A 21,259-nucleotide genomic window follows, 5' to 3' on the forward strand; every position below is an offset into this window, starting at 1 on the left:
ATTATGGGGTACCTGGTGTTGCTATGACAAAAAGGTGTGCAACCTAACCCAGGGCAGCGAGAAAACCACAGTCCACTGTTTATACATTCTAATATATATTGAAAACTGTGCTTAAAAATGTATATACATCCCCAGAGATTATTGCTAACAGTTCACTGTACTGTACTGCTGTCTAAAAAAAACTGTAGTCCGTTCTTGGAAACAACTTTTTCAACATTAATGTCTACGTTGTAAATATGAAAATGCATGTCCGATTATTTGTGAGACTGTTTATGCATGACTAAGCTGAAATTTCTTGAAGGATTGCATTGTTTATCTCTTTGCCATAGCAACGGAAAATTTGTGGGCGCTCTCCAGTTCTCCTTACAAGCACTGTAGTTTGTAGTGGAATGATTTCGATCCAGATAAATTGCATTGTACTGAAATGTCTGTACATTATAGAATCGCATGCACGTAGGACTCCCATTCTATTACCCCATATTCTGAATTGCTATGCTGTTTTGAGTATGCTGTTCCAAGTATGTGATGCCCAGTACCTCCCTTGTGTCCAGGATAATCTATGAATACTAGCGCATGTAGGCACCTTATTTGGAATACGCTACCGAAGTATGAGGAGGTTAGAGACTGTTGCTATGGAAGCTTTTGTAGTATATACCACTATTTTTGCTTGCATAGATAGTTTATAGAGACTATCCTGTAGTGCACCGAATAACATTCTAAAACATCCAATGGCGCTAAAGTTTCCAATTTGTATTTTCATAGTCATGACAGATTGTACTGTACACTTGTTTTTCTCTTTGCAGTTTTACACAGTGAAAGAGTCATGCAAAAACAGAATACATTACATTTCTAGTAGTCATTCTTCCTCTACAGTTCAGAGCACCATATTCAGGATAGTCATTGTTCATCAAGGCTGGAGGGAGAGTGAATGGAGGTCTTGCTTCCTGTTGCAACAGTTTAGTGCTACGGCTTCAAACATAACAACATTTATCTGTTTAATGTGTTGGGGGGGGGGGGGTTATGCTTAATTATTCTAATGGTTCTCCAAAGTTTCAAAAGCTTTGGTAACTGCATTAGATCTGGAGCCAGTCCTTTAACGCCATGGAGCATTGATGCTAATCAGGTCTGTGAAGGGAATAATTAGTTGGTTTCCACTAATTTTGTCCTCATCATAAATGCACTTGACTAGCAGGTTAGAGTGGGGTGCAAGCGAAACCATTGGGTCTTAAAGAAGAGGACTGGGAGACTTCAGTGAGTGATTCAGGAAGTGGGGGTGGGGGACAGAGAACACCACAGGGCTGGACTATCTCACGCTCCTGACACCTGCTGGGGTGGGTCCTGAAATGACAGTTGTGGAGGTCAGAGGGTGTGCCACCAGATCGGCACAGAAGGGACACAAGGTGTAGGCCTCTCAGGTTTCCATGGCCTCATCTACATTGTTTGTGGACTGGAATCCTTTCTCATCAACTTTTGGCTACTTTGAACATTACAGAGAAGGGTTTTAGTGGTGCAGGCAATTGGGACAGTCTGCCCTGCACCCTAGACAGCTTGGCCCACAGTTGGACAGGGGAACAGCCCTGGCCTAGAAGCCCCTTTCTTCAGGACATTAAAGATCAAATGCCACCACAGGCTGAGGTTAAGCAGGGAGTCTGGTGTGGGCCCTCCAGTGTTTATTCATCTGGCCTGGCAGTCCTCATCAGATAGTATGGATGTGATTTTCACAAGTGCTTGTGCAGTGTCAGTGCCCAACCCTCCTCTTGCTGTGGTCCTGGAGTCTGGCTCTTGCGTGCCTCATCTGCACAGGCTCCCTACTGCCTCCAGGGGGGATAACGGGGCATTGTGATTTTACAGTGAGGCTGTGTTGCACACAGCTGGGTAAAGAGTGCCAGTCTTTAAGGTCCAAGTCCAACACTTGGGTACCAATTTACTGGGTTAGGAGACAAAAGGAAAATAATCGTCCATCCCCGTTTTGCTTTTGTTTTACTTCACATTCTATAGACTGGAATGGTTTGGTTATGTTTATGTACGTACAAATAAACATCTTACAATCATAATCAATTTTAAGCAAGATGGACAATATGAGGCAAGAGAATTGTATCGAGCGTTTGTCCCAGGTTGAAGATGAAAATGTGATCTGGGCCTTCACACTGGGGTGGGGTGGGCAGGGGAGGGAATAGGCCCTCTTGTTAAAGCTGTGAAAAAAATTAAGCTCAGGGGAGTGACCTTGCCCACACTGACCCCAAAGGCCTGTTCCAGCTGGTGTGGAGGGAGTTAACGGGCCTCCCATCGGCTCGGGTTTCTGCTCGGCTGTCTCTGGCCTCAGCTGTTGCTGCCGCGTCTCCACATTCTGGCTGCACCGCCCCGCCAGGACAGCCACGGCTACAACCCCTGTGTCCTACATCCTTCAGCTAGTGAACACTTTTGTAGGATTTAAGGTATAGTGTAATGTTTTCCCAATATCACACCTCGTGAGGTTGTTTTAATCTTAATTTTGTTTTATATATAAGTTACATCCCACTTAAAAAAAAACTAAAAGCACGAATGTAATAATAACGAATGTAACTGAGGCAAGTCTGCCCAAATCCTTATCTCTGCGTTCCACTGAGTCTTCCAGATCGGAATGGCTGCATTGAGCCGCGGTATGTGCGCCGTCTCCGTCAAGCTTTTCACAATGGGTGCTGATGATCCAGTGAGGTCAGCCAGCATTCCCCAGGCTAGGGACTGGCACTCTGACAGTAGCGTTTGGCTCCCCTCCTCCCCTGTCGAGACCCGTACCCCTGTGCTGAAATGCAAAGTCTCAGAGCAGCTGTTCAAAGCCCTAACCCTCTCCGACTGCAGCGCATATGAGGGCTGCTGTCGTCTGTTGCAGCAGCTGCAGCCTGGTCTGTTTGTGATCTGCAGCCACCTCACACAACTCCTTGCTGTTACTGTGCCAACTTGTCTGAGGGCTCCCTACTGTGAATTAAGGGATCAATGCAGTGGGCATAGGAAGCCAAAACCAATTTTAAATTTTTAACTGCAAATAGTTGAGTTTGGGCCCCAACAAATTATCTCCCATTTCCTGTTTGAGATTTGGGAAAGTGGTAGGATGGGGGAGTACCTTATTAGTGTATCCCTGTGTGTGTTCTTGGGATAGGGAAACTGTGTAGTCTACTGGAACGGCTAGTCTATGGAATGCATTTAGTGCTTTTCACCCACTGAGTTAGTGACACACAAAACGACCAGCAAGAGAGCCTTCAACACGGCCCCTGCAGACTGACTGCTTAGAACCAAGCGTGCCCCTTAAATATGATTCACCACACTTTCTGAATTGCCATTTTAAAAGGATTGTGTAATGCATGATAAGGGTTACGTATGTACAGTTAAAACAAAAAAAACAAAAAAACCTCTGCTAGAATAATTTGCAGTGTAATACAGTACTAAATCGCATTTCTCATTTAAATATAGGAAAAAAAAAAAATTTAAATAGAAAAGTCTTTATTTATGTAATTAGACTGTAAAACCAAATTTGCATGCTGGAGGTATTCTCTTAATTAAAACTGTAGCCTCAACAAGGTGTGAACAGAATTAAGAAACCGGAATTAAGTTACAGCTCCTGGAAATGCATCCAAAGCTCTACAGCCAACCATTTGCAAGGTGTGTTAGAAACTGTATTGTGCAGAAAATTCAGGCAATGCATTACAGCAGGTTGTGTCGGTGTAGGTGTATTCATCATTTGTGAGTGCACACAGGGTTGTCACATTGCTCTGCTTTTGGCTTTTGAATGGAGAACCCGAATTTCATGAACTTACCGTTACCCCAGTCTGAGCTGCAGGACCAGTTTTTGTGCCCTAGGTACTGTGCTGTGGGCCAGGGGCTGGTTGGCACAGCGGTGTAGTAATGTAATGTGCCCCAGCAGTCCACACAAATGTTCTCTACACCCACTCCCTCTCACCCACCTACCCCTCAGCTGCACACTGCAGGAGACGTGATTCAGGCCTGCCAACCCCACAAGGTCTTTATCAAGTGATCATCCTCAGCATCTCCTTTTTATACCCGACTGGCACAAGCCGGCTCGAATTGTCATCCCAGTTTTCTCCCCACCCTCCATATTATGATGAACACACTACTGATGCAGACCCATGTCAGACAGAGCCTGCACCGATGTGTCATCACAGTGTAAAATTTAAAATCATCCAAAAATGAGAGGAAAAGGCTTAGCAAGCCATTGTCATGGAAACCCATTAAACAAGGAACAGAGGGTGTGTGTGTGTGTGTGTGTGTGTGTGTGTGTGTCTGTGCTCTCCATCAAGGTTGGACTCTTGGAGCAAAGTTATTAGTCATCTATGGAAAGAAAGGAGAAAAAAAGTACTCGGCAGATCTATCTTTGGGGGGGTGGGGTGCTACAGCTAAAGCACTTTAGTTTGTCAATCATTTAAACAGATGCCCCTCCTCACCATTTAGTTTCCTGCTGTCTTTTATTATTATTATTATTATTATTATTATTATTATTATTATTATTTGTATTTCTTGGTAAACGCCTTTATCCAGGGCATATACACTCACCTAAAGGATTATTAGGAACACCTGTTCAATTTCTCAGTAATGCAATTATCTAACCAACCAATCACATGGCAGTTGCTTCAATGCAATTTGGGGATGTGGTCCTGGTCAAGACAATCTCCTGAACTCCAAACTGAATGTCTGAATGGGAAAGAAAGGTGATTTAAGCAATTTTGAGCGTGGCATGGTTGTTGGTGCCAGACGGGCCGGTCTGAGTATTTCACAATCTGCTCAGTTACTGGGATTTTCACGCACAACCATTTCTAGGGTTTACAAAGAATGGTGTGCAAAGCGAAAAACATCCAGTATGCGGCAGTCCTGTGGGCGAAAATGCCTTGTTGATGCTAGAGGTCAGAGGAGAATGGGTCGACTGATTCAAGCTGATAGAAGAGCAACTTTGACTGAAATAACCACTCGTTACAACCGAGGTATGCAGCAAAGCATTTGTGAAGCCACAACACGTACAACCTTGAGGCGGATGGGCTACAACAGCAGAAGACCCCACCAGGTACCACTCATCTCCACTACAAATAGGAAAAAGAGCTCAAAAAGCTCACCAAAATTGGACAGTTGAAGACTGGAAAAATGTTGCCTGGTCTGATGAGTCTCGATTTCTGTTGAGACATTCAGATGGTAGAGTCAGAATTTGGCGTAAACAGAATGAGAACATGGATCCATCATGCCTTGTTACCACTGTGCAGGCTGGTGGTGGTGGTGTAATGGTGTGGGGGATGTTTTCTTGGCACACTTTAGGCCCCTTAGTGCCAATTGGGCATCGTTTAAATGCCACGGCCTACCTGAGCATTGTTTCTGACCATGTCCATCCCTTTATGACCACCATGTACCCATCCTCTGATGGCTACTTTCAGCAGGATAATGCACCATGTCACAAAGGTCGAATCATTTCAAATTGGTTTCTTGAACATGACAATGAGTTCACTGTACTAAACTGGCCCCCACAGTCACCAGATCTCAACCCAATAGAGCATCTTTGGGATGTGGTGGAACGAGAGCTTCGTGCCCTGGATGTGCATCCCACAAATCTCCATCAACTGCAAGATGCTATCCTATCAATATGGGCCAACATTTCTAAAGAATGCTTTCAGCCCCTTGTTGAATCAATGCCACGTAGAATTAAGGCAGTTCTGAAGGCGAAAGGGGGTCAAACACAGTATTAGTATGGTGTTCCTAATAATCCTTTAGGTGAGTGTATGTTATATTGTTTTGTTCTCTTATACAGAATTTAATCGTAGTGCCTGGCAATAACCTGATCCATGTAACCATAGAGGACAACTTCGATCAATGCAGGAGTCAGAGTTGTCAAGTAAACAAACTTACAAAACAAAGTGAATTTTAAAGTTATGACTTTCTCATCTGGTTTGCACCCCTCGACCTACTGCTCTGAGCTTTTGTTTCATCCTCATGATTGACATCTCCACTTCCTCCCAACTTCCACAAACGTATGAGCAAGAACTATCGCAGGATGTGTATTGTATGTGCTCCACCTGTACATTTTCTACCTTTTGTAGTTTTTTCCGCAGAATATTTGCACTGACATCTTTGTTCTATGCATCACAGTTAAAACTCTAAAGTCTTCAAAGCTATTGTAGTGATGAAGGAAGGTATTTGCTGGAGAATTCAATTGATTATCCAAAAGCTCTTCCCTGTTCTGCTGTATCAAAGCCTTTCCTTATGTTAATGTGCACTGTTTTTAAAGATAGTCTGTTACTCTTGACGCATCTCCCTTACTGGGGTCGGCTCATTGTGAATTCTTCCACAGTTGTCGTAATGAGGGGCCTGTAAATAGAATAACCTTTTACCTCCAGAAGCACCTGTTTCTCTGTCACAGTAATTCATTCCATGGGGCCTCACAATCCTCATGCTGTGGGCCTCTAGCTGCCCAGTTGCTTTGTGTTTGTGGCCTTGTAGCTCAGCTTCTTGTCATCGAGTTCAGGGAGTTATGTTGCACCCAGTTGGTTAGGAACTGAGCAATGGACAATATTGATTGGTGGTTTGCCTTTTCGTTATGTCTTGTGATCTTCAAATGACCTGATGACTTTCTCAGACCAGATCTCTGCTCATAGTCACTGAGCGTAAAGAGGACTCAGTCTGTGACTTCATGTCTATGATTCACAATATGATAACCAGACAAGGTCATACTACTTTCATTGCAATGTCTCGGGGGTTCCTAATGACCAAGAACTCCCTCTTGTTTGTAGCTCTTGTTGTGGTTCTCAAGGCCCTGATCCCGTCTTCTCTCATCTCTTCCTGCAGGACACATTAAAGCCTGCCTTCACAGTGGCCAGTCTGCCCGGCACCACCACCACCGCCCCCACCACCTCCACCACCATGCAGGTCACCAGCGGCCCGTCCTTCCCAATCACCAACTACCTGGCACCTGTCTCGGCCAGCGCCAACACCAACAGCATCACCAGCGCCAACGGTACCGTGCTCAAGACCACGGGCCCCTCCGGGAGTGTCATGCAGCTGCCTGGAGGCTTCACCTTCATGTCAGGTAGGGAAGGAATCTGTGCATCTCTGCTCTGTTTGTTCAAGCTGCTAACCTTGTCTTATTTCTATCACGGTTTTTGTTGTCCACCCTCCTGATGCAGTTGTTTTAACCTGGGAGAGCTCTGTTTGGTTGTAATGGATGCCCAGATGTTTTTTACTGTGACTTTGGTCTCTCTCTCCTGTCTGCTGGAGCTCCGTGGGAAGAATTTTCATTGGTGACATCACAGGCACAATGGAATTCATTCCTCTTAAGCTTTTGGAACCAATCAAGCCACACATACTTCAATCAAAGCAAAGCACAATCCTAATAGCTCAAATTCCTATATGTATATGTACATTTTTCTTGGCCACCAAATATTCATGCTATCTGTTGCCAGTGTTATCCAAGAGAGACCAGTTATCCATTTTCGAGTGTGTATACAAACAACCTGAATAAAATCTCCAATCTAAACAAGCCAAATTGACTCTTCCTGTGAGAAGTATAATTAAACGTGTTGGTTTGTTTATGTGATAGTTAACCACAATTGTTTGTATTGTCATGAGCTTCTGTACAGTACAATAGATGCACTTGAGACAAGTGATGAAAGGTCTTCCTCTCACTTAAAGCATTTCATGTATTATCTTTCCACAGAGGTGAATGTTTACAACAGTAACTTGTTTTGTGGCAACTGGCAGGATTTATAGTCGTTTTTAACTTTGAAGCAGTGTTTATGGTCTTTATCCTGTGTATGCAAATGACTTTTGTATATTTTATTACAACAACCTTTACAAACCATAATTGCGATGAGAACTTCCCTTGGTTCACTTGAAAGGGCCAACTGTATGTTCAAACATGTTCCTCAATGTTGCTCATGCAGTGAGGCCAAATTCTAATGTTCAAGGCACATTTGCCATGATTGGGTACGCATTAATTATTCAGAGGTGATAGAAACTCAATTTATTACCCATATTTAATTTATCCCAAACTAGCTTTTTGTAGATTACATTTCATATGAGCTTGCTTATGCCTGTAGTACTTGCTGTCAAAATACCATTTGGTGACACACACATTTTGAACCTTTTTAAAAAGATATCTGCATTGTTCATAACATTTAAAATTGCATGTCTTTCCAGGGGTTTCATCAAAATTCTGCTGAAGTAATTGAAGTACACTTAATGTTTTTGTGCACCTAAAACTCCATTTTTTTTTATTTTTTTTTTAATTTCTTCCCATGGGTAGGAATAGTTGGTATAGATCTTACCTACTACTCTATTCCCCACCATAAAATCTTCCTGCTCTTCTTTAGGAACTATGAGCCTTGTTTTAATTTGAGCACCCAACTACTCGAGATTCAAGGGCGAAGAAATTTGAACTGTCGCTCTCCTTCTGTATTAAAGAAAACTGTGGTTCTGTAACTTGGGTCCCGAACCCAAATTATTCAAAAAATACTGTTGTTACCTCGTTTGCTTATGTTTTGACAACATTCCTCAGAACATTTGCTTCATATTGGGTTCAAACCACAGATGTAATAGTACACATCCTCTGACGACAACAAACTGAGCCACTGTGTGTCCGTGACCCTGCAGAGACAGATTCGTCCTGTTCATGCACACGTGACCACAAAATCCATCCGAGACGTCTCCTTCTCGAATCCAGAAGGACAGTCACAGTTTGATCAAACTGTCAACTGAAGGCAAGGCTGGGCCTGAACATCAGAAAAGCAAACTCAAACCTCAGTGTGTGTGTTTTGTGTTCCAGCAGGTACCCCGCTCCCCCCGGGCACCCCCACCATTCCGATTGGGCAGCTGCAGTCGCACTCGCTGGCCATCCAGGGCCAGCAGGGGCAGACAATCCAGGCAACGACTGCCCAGGGCCAGGGAGGACAGGCTGTGTTCCGCTTCCCGGCCACCGTCTCGCTCACAGGTCAGTGTGGCCCCGGCCTGTTTGTCTACCAGATATATGTTGACGATAGAAACTGTGATGTCAAATTAGAGCAGTCCTTTTTTCTTTCCATCCTTGACACTAGAAACAGGCATCCCTGTTCACATGCAGAGAGTTCAGCTGTGATGCATTTTGAAAGAGCTCTTGTCTGCTGTGCTAGACTAGATTGTATTGTGCAAAGTGTTTACCTACATCAGTGTTCCTCAGCTCTGGGTTTGTGCTCCTGATTCCGCCAGCGTTTTTAATTGGGTAGTGCAACCATTTAGTCATTTAAATTTACCCCCCGATTAACCTGTTTAAACTCAAAAGCAGGTAATTGTTTCTGCTCTGCGGACTGTGGGTTTCACAGTGCTTTTGTACGTCTCTGTGCCTGGCAGGTGGAGCGATGCCACAGCAGCTGCAGGCGATCCAGGTGCACCCCACCACACAGCACAGCCCGGCCAGCTCTAGTGACAGCACCCCCGAGATGTCCCAGGCCTCCACCAGCTCTGCAGGTAACGCAAAGCTCTGTGAGGCAAAATCTACACAACAACAGATCCAGATATACACACACCAGGAATAAAGTCAGCAGTGCAAACGCACAAAACTCCTACAGGGATCCCTCCTACTCACTCGCTCCCAATGCAGGCCAACGCAAGCACACGCATTTCTGCTAACACCAGCACACACCTCAGACTAGATGCTGACTTTCACACAGATGGGTGGGTGGGGGGGGGGGGGATACACAAAGCCAGCCTTAATATCCTCAATATCGGGGATTTCCATACTCACACACACACACTCGCGGTGCCCTGTGCATCCCTGCCCTAATGGCACGCATTCCCACTCCTCTACTGGCAGGGGTGACGGGAAGAGGCGTACAGTACCCCACGCTTGCAATTACATGCCTCCCTCCTCGACTGCTGAAGGCACGGCACATACACTCCCACGCAAAACTGAGCACGAGTCCATACACACTGGGGAGAAAAACAGCCCCACGCACAAGCGGCAAGTACAGTGGCACTGCCACCTGCAGCTGCGCAGCATTAGACACGCGTAATTAAATGCACAGCCTGGCGCAGTGGTGTGGGCTACCTGCATACCAAACACCCATGCCTGTTCATCCGCATGGAGCCACAGGAAGACGGCCATTGTACTGAAACGCAAGTTCTTTTTATCTCGAACTCAGCTGGAATAAACCTTTTTTTTTTATTGTAAATGAATCGAATAAATGCATATATTTTTACACTAAATATGTATGTAGTTAAATCTATATTAAAGCTGTTATATACAGCATAATCCTCATTACATACTTATTACATTATTAATTATTATAAATAGCCAATTTGTTGGAGCCATTCCTGTTCAGTAGTTCTCGGATGGGGTGGGGGAGATTTACAGCAGCATCCAGATTATAGTTCATATTCTGGAAAACTGTTGGAGAGGTTTGTGCTTTATTTTGGGGCAAACCCCCCAGTGTATTTAAAGAGAAGTCTCCTCCTGTACTGTGTTGCCATCTAGTGTGCAGTAGTAGCCACAGCTTCATCTTTGGTCGGTGAGGTTTTGATTTCCTCGCCTCTTAAGAATCTGGCGGCTGCAGCACTAAACATCCCCTTGTGCTGTTACTGCGCTTAAACGTGTGCCTTTTTATTTTTTATTTTGGAGAAGTTGAACTCTCGCCCCGTTTTCAAAACGTACGGTGTGCATTGGGTGGCCCTCGTACCTGTATCATGCTCAGTGTGCTACAGACTCTTTCTCTGTGCCCGCAGTAAGCCTCCCTGCCACCATCGTCACCTCTTCTGTGCCCACCTCCATGGCGGGTCACATGATGTACCCCAGCCCCCACGCGGTGATGTATGCCTCCACGCCCACCCTGGCAGATGGCGGGCTGGCCGTGCTCAACGCCTTCTCTCAGGCCCCCTCCGCCATGCAGGTGTCCCACACGCAGGGCCAGGATCAAGGTGAGCCAGGGCACAGGGCTTGGGGTGTGCAGTTCCAGGGCGAGGAGTTGGGGACAGATAAGCCACCAGGCCATAAACAACGGGCAGGAAGAAGGAAGTGGTGCGTGACTAGGGGGAGGGGTTAAAATGATCGAGGTAGTAACCAAGCATAGGGCCTAGGGTTGCCTTGATATCAGAATTACCCGTCAACAAGTTTTGATTTATTGAACTTTTGTTTTTTCTACGTTTATTGTAATTTCGGTGTCTACAATATTTATAAACGCACTCCTATTGGAATTGGAAGCTCTGTTTTGGCATGGAATTCTTTGTATAAAATAAAGCGCAAGTGTTACAATAGAGTAGGATGTGTTACTTCATTAAAATAAACCTCTTTAATCAGTATTACAATTATGTATTCTTTGGAGTATTTTCTTAATAGTGCCCCAAATTAAAAACCACGCAACACATTTATAAAGTATAGATGTATAGATATTGCTTACTTATGTGTATGCAATTTACTACATATAAAGTTTATAGGTTATTAAATGTTATAAAAAGGAAACTGGTTAAAATTTTACACCTAATATTTTTGTTGCCCTGCAGTAATACTACTTTGTACATTCACAATCTTTCAAATGGATGCACACGGTACACAGTGAAAACAAATAACTATAATGTCAACATGTATGACAAATCTGAATTAACGATATTAAATGTTTTATTTATGTAGCAGCTGTACTGTGAACACTGTGTAGCAGCAGTGTGTATTCATTTTAATAATAATGAATTAAGCCCTTTTTTCCTTTTCTTGTGTTTTATATGTACGGAAAAAAAACTTTTTGGTATTAAGCCTGTGGTAGGAAAACCAGACTCTGCTTTTTTCATAGACTGTGGAACACGGACACCGAATGTTTAGATTTTGTATTTAAAACCTGTGGCATTAGTCAAGTGGGAAGTCAGTTCAGTGTTATGTAATCGTGGCAACCCTAATCAGGCCTAACTAGCTAGATGTGAGTAACTGAGGGGAGTGATAAGAGGGAGGTGAGCTGACAAGAGGAGGGGGCTGCTGAAAGTCATTAAGCACAGGGATTTAATGCAGGGGAAGTGTATTCAAAGGCTACTGTAAGGCGGAAGACAGTTTAGTAGATATTGTCTAACAGGATGATGTTGTTTTTCAGGTGGAGTCCCTCAGGTGTTCCTCACAGGGCCTCCAGGAACAGTACAGATCCCCGTCTCCGCAGTGCAGCTACACCCAGTACGGAAAAATCTCCATTTTACTAGTTAAACTTTAAACACTTACTCATAAACAAGCTCGCACCCTCGTTTATCTGAGTCTTGCTTTATTGTCCTCCAGGTTTCAGCCCACCGTTCCGTTTAACTTTTTTAACTTTTCAATTTATTTGAAGGGTCTGTTACATAACACAACACACATGTCGAACGGCCTGGGCTGTGCGAATTTCGGTGGCAATTCTGGAAAAGTGTAATCTTGAGTCAGGGTCTCCCCTCGGCTCACATGAACGAGCACAGTTTTCTTTCACATTACACCCATGGGGTTTGTGAGCTGAGGGAAAAGATCCATATGAAGATTTTAAGTTTAGTTTAGAATGTATAAAGATTTAATCAGGCAAAACAAATGATTATAGATTTCTTCGTACTTCCTAGATTACACCTAGAAGAAACGGCTCTCTAAAGTTGCAGTAGATGAGTCAGTGTCCAGAACAAAGCACTCTTGGGGGACGGGGCAGGGGGGCTGCAGCGCAGTGGTGCTTTATTCACCTGTCTTGTGTTCTAGATGGTGATTGGCCAGCAGTCCGGTAGCAGCAGCAGTAACCTGACAGAGCTACAGGTAGTCAACTTGGAAGCCCCCCACAATGCCAAGAGCGACTGACAGACACACGGATACACAGACATCAAGGCCAGGAAGCGCAGACATAACTTTATAGAGACTGCCACGACTATTTATTGATGCCTTTTAGCAGCATATATACGAAAATGTATATATCAATATGGATGTGCACTCCCTAATATATACACTTGGGGGTGCATGTGCATATTTACATTTTCACACACCCGGTATACATATGAAACGTATGTATATTTGTGTGTGTGTGTGTGTGGATACGCACACGTATGCACACACACCTCAATATAGGAAGAGACAAGGTATTGTCTCCGTGTCCTTGGATCCTATTCTCATATAACTGAGAGTGTCGTATTGTGTGTGTGTATTTTTATAGTGACAACGTTACTGCAACATGCGCACATTGCAGGTGCTGCGGCTTTTCACTTCAGCCAAAGAGACATTAATTTGTGTGTATTTGGGTGGGGGGCGGTGGGGGTAAGGGAACCAGGGAGATCTGAAAATGTACATAATACTTTTTTTATTTTGAGAAAAGAGAAATGAACTATTTTTAGCCTGTTTGTGCAATGGCATGTGGCTGTTTTTGTTTTTTTTAATATACATTAGAGAGAGGGAGCTAGGGCTTTTTTTCTAGGTAGAAGTGGGCAAAAGCCCTGTAATACATTGAACCATGTTGAGAGAATCCAGTGCCAAACCATTAGTGACCCAACAGGGCTGATTTGCTTCACACAGAAGAGTTCTTGTTTAACTGCTTGAGGAGTTCCCCCTGTTGGTGATCAGACAGTAATGCAGACCGCATGTATGTGGGGCAATGTGCAGGCCAGCACAGGTCTCTCTCAGACCAACCATTGACTGCATTTTATAGTTTGTTCCATTTTTAATTAGCTTATTCTACACTGTATGTATCCTCCACTGGGTGTTCCCTATGCTTTGCCGACACTGTACTACAGCTTAGTTACCAAACTCCTAGGGTCCGAAATATCGAAATTGTGTGTCAACTACCCTACTTTTTAATTAATTAATTGTGCGAGAAGCACAACAGACATGGATTTAGAAGGATAATAAAGGCATCCCATCTGTAACTGCTGGTCTGTGATAAATGATCCCTTTATTATGATGAGCAACATATGGCCCAAAGATTGAGCTGAACTACCAGAGCATTATTTTGATTTTAGCATTTAAGGAAAAAGTCCACTGTTTATTTTCAGTTTACTTTCAAAACTGAAAAGCTAAAATCTTTGGTTGATCTGTGTATGACGTTGCGGCTGTGGCACCCGCATCACAGCCAGAGCTGAGCTGTGCAATCATCAGTCCATCTAAGAACAAGATTTAGAAACTGTATAGTGCGTGTCTCCTGATTTGCTGATGTGTTCTGAAGCTTTGCAAAATCACTTAGGTTATCTTTCCTGTTTTTTTTCCTTGTAACCCTTTTTTCAGGGAGATGAGTACAGAGAGATGCATCTGCCAAATAAAAACAAAAATGCTTCTTCCACTCCCACCTTCCCTTCTGATGGTTATATATTTATTTACGAGAGATGACACCACATGGCAGCTTTTTCTCCTTGGTTAGTCGTGTTACGTCGTTTTTCTCTTGTAGTTTGTTTCTGAATCTGTTGCAGTCTGTGGCAGGATGTCTGTCTCCTTCATTATTCTACTGTGTTGATTGCTTTTAAGATTTCTTTAGATCAGTCACTGTAGTTTGACTGAATTCAGGAGGTGTCTTGACAAAAACTGAACAAAATTCAAAAGAACCAAAGTGGGTGTTTTTGACTTTAACCACACATTTCTCAAGGTTTTAGCTGGAAGTCTGCGGTAGACAGATATTCTCTTCTAACTGTAAAAATAATTGCGAGAAGGCAGTGTGTGCAGCCAGTCAAGCAGAAAATGCCCGGTCCCCCTGTATGATGTCACCCATTCGATTTATGACACTGCCATAGGCATCCATGGTAACTGTCCCTAAATAGCTGGAGCATTGATCAAAGCATCTGATCAAGGATCTGATGCCCTTTCTCCTCTTTTAAGCAGACTTTCTCCTCCTTGATCTCCAGTTCTAACTCAACTGGATCAACGCCCCGAACACACTCTGGAATAAGGCTCCGTTCCCCCGTGTGCTTCAGTCACGCAAGCCTGGTGAAGAACAGCCATTTCCCATAACGAGCGAAGGCTTGACATTGAACTTGTCTAACATTTGCAGACTAACGCTTTTTTGGATTGATTGAATTTGAAAAACAAAACCAATTTGATTTTAGAAATACTGTATATGCAGTGACTTAGATTGCACTTGCTGAGCTTTTGTTCTTCCAAATTCTCAAATATAACGGTTTGCAGAAGAAAGCAATTTGGCAAGAGGAGGCGGGAGTGGAAGAGCCTATAATATATGTGCATACCCTATTTAAAATAAATCGGTTCTGATCAGTATACAATCATACTGGGAGACGCACTGCGCCCAAGGAAGCCCCCTTCCCCAGTTCTATATATTAGAGAAATGCTCAGGGTGCAGCTGACGGAGCCCCAGTCTCCCAAAGCAGTCGCTAGTAAATGAACCGCTTCTCAATTTATCAGAGCTATCGGCCAAAACGTTCAGTCAGTCTTTCCTGTAAACGCAGATGTGCCATTTCCTGAGCTTGTGGGACTGACCCAGGCTTTTCCATTCCAGCAGATTGCAGGCTCACAAAAGGCCTCCCACTATTCAAACATCAATGGTCCTGGACCCCAGCCCCCCAGTCTAAATAAATACCAATCAGTAATGTTTTTCCAGTTATTTTCTTTCACACACTGCAGCTCTTGCCCAGCCACGTGTTCCTGCTGTCCAGTTATAGTCTTGCATGTTTAGTTCCCTTTCATCCACTTCCTGCTCACAAGAAAGTACAACAGAGACCAGGACTCTTGACTTTGCTATGACCATGATCAAAGGTTTTGTTTATAATATTTTGTTAATATGTACTGTAATATTTCAAAGTGCTTAACATGTGCATTTAAAGGGAAAGGGAGGAGTGGATCAGATATTTGAAAATGTGAATACCTCCCAGCTTGGTTGTTTGAGGATTTCCAATTACTTGGTTTTATGATGTCCTTTTAGGCTGCAATTTGTTTGAAAAGTTTTTCAGTATAAATGAAAATCTCACACCCAAGAAAGGTGAAGTTTTATGCACATTTAATATTGGCGTAGATTCTCATTACTTTATTTCTGATTACTTTTCAAGAAGAATAAAGTGGAAATATATATACAATATGATCTGTCAAAACATTTTCACATTGGATATCTCAAACACACATTATTCAATTATTTAATGGAAAAAAAGAATATATGAATAGATTACACACCACATAGGTTTCCCGAATTGCATTTTCGCCATTGCAGAAACCTTGAACTCTGTCGCCAGTTTTGCAATGACTACAAATGGCTCCAGATCTGTGACGCTGGCTTCTGAAAGTCAGGTTTGGAGACCCACCCGCGGCCTCTCCACAGAGCTGTGATCGCTAATAAATAAATCCCGTTGTAGGTATTAATGTTTAGAAATATTTAATTCAGCTCTCTCTTGCCAGAAGGTCAAAGGTCAATGTGGACAGTTGGCCTTTTTTTATTTTATTTTTTAAACTCTGGTACATTTATGGTTGTCCTTTTTTTGCCTTGTTGTATTTTATCTGTGATGGGTCCTTTCCCTCAGGAATTGAAACATTTTGTTAATACCGTACCTGGGAGATGCCATCTGCTGCTGTTTGGTCATCCCCTGTTGGCGAAATAGGGGTGGGAGGGATGCTGTTGAAGGGATTGGGGCTGAAAGGGAATGTTGGACAAGCGAACACCAGCGCTTTCTCTGTCTAAAATGCTCAGTGCGTTGGTCAGCCAGTGATGATCTGTGGCTTCTGGTTCCACCTGGAGCGAGTTCAAGATGACTTATGAACTTTGACATTTGCTTCCCAGAAATGGGGCAAGCAGTCCTTTGACCCGTTGGGTGACCCGGCAAGCAGCTACTGGGTGACCCATTGTAAATGGGAGGGAATGAAGGCCAGGTTTACCCATAGGCTCACGAAAAGCAAATTCATCTTCAAAAAACAATGGCAGAGTATGTAGATTGTTTCAATTCAGTGAGTTCTTAATGTCTGAAATGGCTGACCCAAGGGCACATGACAGACTGGTTCTTTGGCCGAAAGCATGGCACCCCCTCCACTGATATTTCTGCTGACCCAGACCTCAGTGTGACGTTGATCCTTTGCATCATGGTTTCTAGAACGTGACACACTGGCTTCACAACACGGTTTTCTGTAACTCTTAACAGACCATTGAGAAATGGTCCCCTCCATTCTGTGCTCACTAGAGTCATGCTCTGACTTCGAATGTAGGGGCTCTGGCTGGCGGCCCACAGTCAGGCCAGCCAGTGGGATTGGGAGGACAGGCGCCAGGCCAAACTCGTCGAATCTGTAGCACAGCGGTGCCTTTCTCACTGTGCCAGCTGTGCTTCCTGTGCAGGATACCTGGAACGAAGAGGCATTCACATCAGAACAGCTACTGTAGTTTTTATACTAGGGAAATGAGAGAAGAAATCCTCAAACCGAACAAAACAAACAAAAGCCTTGAAATAGTAAAATAAAAAATATTTTTCTAAATGTTTGATTTTCAGTATTTATGTACTACACATGACGACAAAGAAAAAGAAAAGACTGCGTTCTCGATCTGTAGTTTTCTGTGTGTGGCTTGTTTTCTCATGTTCCCTTGCGGGTGGAGTTGGGCACACTTCTGTTTTTCCTTTCTTCTCCAGCCATAGAAGTCAAGGTTTAGGCTGCTTCAATGTGCTGATCCTTGTGTCTTTTTGTTTTATCTAAGGAAATCTCGCATTTTCCTGGATCAGTCACTTTTATTCTAGGGCTTTATTTTGTTTTCCCCTGACGCACATGCCTTTGTATTTTTATTTAATAAATATATTAAAATGGACTTGAAGTGGAGGCATTAAAAACACTGATGACAATGTTTTATTTAGACTTGAGAAGAAAAAAACAACTTTAAAATTATCACAATCCTAGTGTTCAGCTAATGGACAAAGGCTGAAAATGGTATTTTCTAATGTCACTTGTCCCAATTTCTTTTATTTTGTGTGTGACAAATATCGAGGAAATAAAAACATTCTCCACCAAGCACTGAGTTTGATAAGCTTTTTGAAAGCTGTTTTTAAATTATAATTTAGTTCCACACGCCAAGCAAACGACATGGTATAAACCTTGACTTTTTTTTGTAACTATGAAAATAGAATTACGGATTGTACACCAGATCTCTTGATATGATATGTGATTAGATTATTCTAAAATTATTATTATTTTATTTTTTTTGGTAGTTTGTTTTTATTAACTTCCAGAGTTTTGTCTGCGGAGTTTATGTATGTAACACGGTAACTCTGTACAGAGATTTCTTTTGTATAAAAAAAATAAAAAATAAAAAAAGCTTCAATAAATGTATCATTTGTGAACTCTTGCTTTATTTGTGTGATTTCATTATGTGTGTGACAGAACATAGTGTATTACAAATATATTGAAGCCATTGGCAAACCCAAGACATTGGTTTTTCAGGTCAACAATACTGTAGTTTACATCTAATTGTATAGCTATATACAGAGTTGGGGTAATGTGTTTGTAACATACTGCAATACTGTAATTTTACTTGTCTTAATAATGAGTTAACGTAGTTTTAATTTGAGTAATAATATTAGTTTCTTTACAGTTACAGACTTATTGATGCCTTTTAGCAACATATATATGAGTGTTTTTTTCAATATGGACATGCACCCCCTAATATATACACTAGGGGATGCATGTGCATATTTACATTTTCACACACGCGGTATACATATGAAACATATATATATTTGTGTGTGTGTGGATATGCACCCAAATGTTCTTGGGTATTGTCCTAATTCACAGAAGGTAAACACAGATGGCTGAGCAAAGGTGGGGTCCCTGGTATCAATAGTAACAGAAGGTTGATAAGGACACAGTTTGCTTATCAGTCCTGTATCAATAGCATATCAAAAGCTATTGATAAGGACGAGTAAGGAGACAGTCTGTCTCTGTTGGGAGGGATGAGTTAATCACTGCTGAGAAAGGTATGGGTGAGCTGTTACCCTGGAATGTGGGAGAGTGGGGTGAGGGCTCCATTGTCACTTGGTATGCTAATAGGCAGCTGCCATTGGATACTCTGGTGGGTGGGGTGGTCACTCTGGAAGGTGGAGTTGGACAGGGGTTCAACTCATAAAGGCTGACTTGTCCATAAAGTCTTTGTATCAGTTTTGCCTTGCTGTATCCGGTATACTTGTATGCTGTGATCTATATTCTGGACTCTGTAATAAATCACATTGAACCTGAACTGTCTTAGTTCCAGTAACTGCTACAGGAGGTTCCATTTTCCTACAATGGATGATAATGCACATGGTGCCGAGGAAGGTGAGGGCTTAGTATTCGGGTGATGATGACCTCTGGTGGTGAGCTTGTAAATTGCGGGATGTGTGGGATGAAACAGTGACAATTATTTTATGTTAAGCATTAAGGAAAAGTCCAGCATTTACATTCAGTGCTGATCTCTCCCTGGAAAAATGAAAATCTAAAATCTTGGGTTGATCTGTGTATAACGTTGCATCAATTATTTCAGTCAAGATTTAGAAACTATAGTGCGTGTCTCCTGATTTGCTGATGTGCTGAAGCTTTGCAAAATCACTTGTAACCCTTTTTTCAGGGAGATGAGTACAGAGGCATCTGCCAAATAAAAACAAAAATGCTTCTTCCACTCCCACTTTCACTTCTGATGGTTATTTATTTATTTTGGAGAGATGACACTACATGGCAGCTTTTTCTGCTTGGTTAGTCGTGTTACGTCGTTTTTCTCTTGTAGTTTGTTTCTGAATCTGTTGCAGTCTGTGGCAGAATGTCTGTATTTCTCTTTCATTATTCTACTGTGTTGATTGCTTTTAAGATTTCTTTAGATCAGTCACTGTGGTTTGACTGAATTCAGGAGGTGTCTTGACAAAAACTGAACAAAATTCAAAAGAACCAAAGTGGGTGTTTCTGACTTTAACCACACATTTCTTAAGGTTTTAGCTGGAAGTTTGCGGTAGACAGATATTCTCTTCTAACTGTAAAGATAATTGCGAGAAGGCAGTGTGTGCAGCCAGTCAGTCAGAAAATACCCGGTCCCCCTGTATGATGTCACCCCTTTGCTTTATGACACTGCCGTAGGCATCCATGGTAACTGTCCCTAAATAGCTGGAGCATTGATCAAAGCATCTGATCAAGGATCTGATGCCCTTTCTCCTCTATGGAGGGTGATCAGTGCCAAAATTAAGATAAACGTGATTATGAACATGAAGATGATTATGAACATGATTATCAACATGTAGATGATTATTAACATGATTATGAAGATGAACATGAAGAGGATTATGAACATGAAGATGATTATGTGTATTGGATTAGCCAATAAGCACACTGGCTACCGCCCACTCTGATTGATTGTGTGTTCGAATTATGATGTATGGATGATGTTTTTTAGATATATATTTTTTTTACAAATATATTTAATTTCATGGAGTTACACGGTTTCAGAGTGTGGAGGACTATCAATGCTGAAATGTAAAATAAATACAGAGAACATAAATACATGATTAAACGAATATAGGGGCATTTAGACCTATATTTATTTATTAATCTATTGATTTATTTATTTCAACATTTATTTATGCATTCATTACTTTCATGTATATATTTATTTCCTGATTGTCTATTTGCTATCTACATTTCGTAGTGTCTCTTGTATTTTTTTTTCTTTTTCGATGTGATAAAACATTGAACTCTGTCAATCAGAGCTAGTGGGCTGTAGCCAGTGCGCTTATTGGCTAATCCAACGCACATAATCATCTTCATAATCATCTTCACGCTCATAATCCTCTTCATGTTCATCTTCATAATCATGTTAATAATCATCTTCATAATCATCTTCATGTTCATAATCACGTTCATCTTAATTTTAGCACTGATCACCCTCCATACTCCTCCTTGATCTCCAGTTCTAACTCAACTGGATCAACGCCAAACACACTCTGGAATAAGGCTCCGTTCCCCCTTGTGCTTCAGTCACGCAAGGAGAGCATAAGCCTGGCGAAGAACAGCCATCTCCCATAACAAGCAAAGGCTTGGCAGAGGCAGAGTTAGTCTTCTGGCACTGGAAGACCGCAGTGGTCTGGAGGGGATGTATGGGGAGACGAGGCACTGAAGGTAGCTTGGTGCAGTATGGTCGAGACAGCGGTAGGTGAGGGTCAGTGTCTTGAACTGAATACGTGCTGGTATCGGGAGCCAGTGGAGGGAGCGGAGCAGTGGAGTAGCGTGTGCGAATCGGGACAGAGAGAATACCAGACGAGCCACAGAGTTCTGGATGAGCTGAAGCGGGCGGGTATAGTTGCAGGCAGGCCGACCAAGAGGGAGTTGCAGTAGTCCAGGCGGGAGAGGACCAGTAACTGGACGAGC

At 42.6% G+C, this 21,259-nt stretch overlaps 1 protein-coding gene across 4 annotated transcripts in view; it reads left to right on the plus strand.

Moving 5' to 3' along the window:
* The window catches only part of LOC136719372 (serum response factor), a 38,135-nt gene extending 19,930 nt beyond the window's left edge, over nt 1-18,205 (plus strand). Inside the window, exons 3-10 of one of the 4 annotated variants that reach the window (XM_066697294.1) lie at nt 6,817-7,057; nt 8,792-8,956; nt 9,352-9,468; nt 10,723-10,914; nt 12,072-12,148; nt 12,686-12,739; nt 14,192-14,319; nt 14,780-18,205. In XM_066697294.1, the coding sequence (XP_066553391.1) occupies nt 6,817-7,057; nt 8,792-8,956; nt 9,352-9,468; nt 10,723-10,914; nt 12,072-12,148; nt 12,686-12,739; nt 14,192-14,293 (948 nt within the window). In that variant the 3' untranslated portion in view covers nt 14,294-14,319; nt 14,780-18,205. Of the gene's footprint in view, nt 1-6,816; nt 7,058-8,791; nt 8,957-9,351; nt 9,469-10,722; nt 10,915-12,071; nt 12,149-12,685; nt 12,740-14,191 lie in introns of all 4 variants that reach the window. The other 3 variants (XM_066697295.1, XM_066697293.1, XM_066697296.1) reach the window with 3 other exon arrangements.
* The last annotated feature ends 3,054 nt before the right edge of the window (nt 18,206-21,259 follow it).

Source organism: Amia ocellicauda, chromosome 23, assembly GCF_036373705.1.
Source record: "Amia ocellicauda isolate fAmiCal2 chromosome 23, fAmiCal2.hap1, whole genome shotgun sequence".
Lineage (NCBI taxonomy): Eukaryota > Metazoa > Chordata > Actinopteri > Amiiformes > Amiidae > Amia > Amia ocellicauda.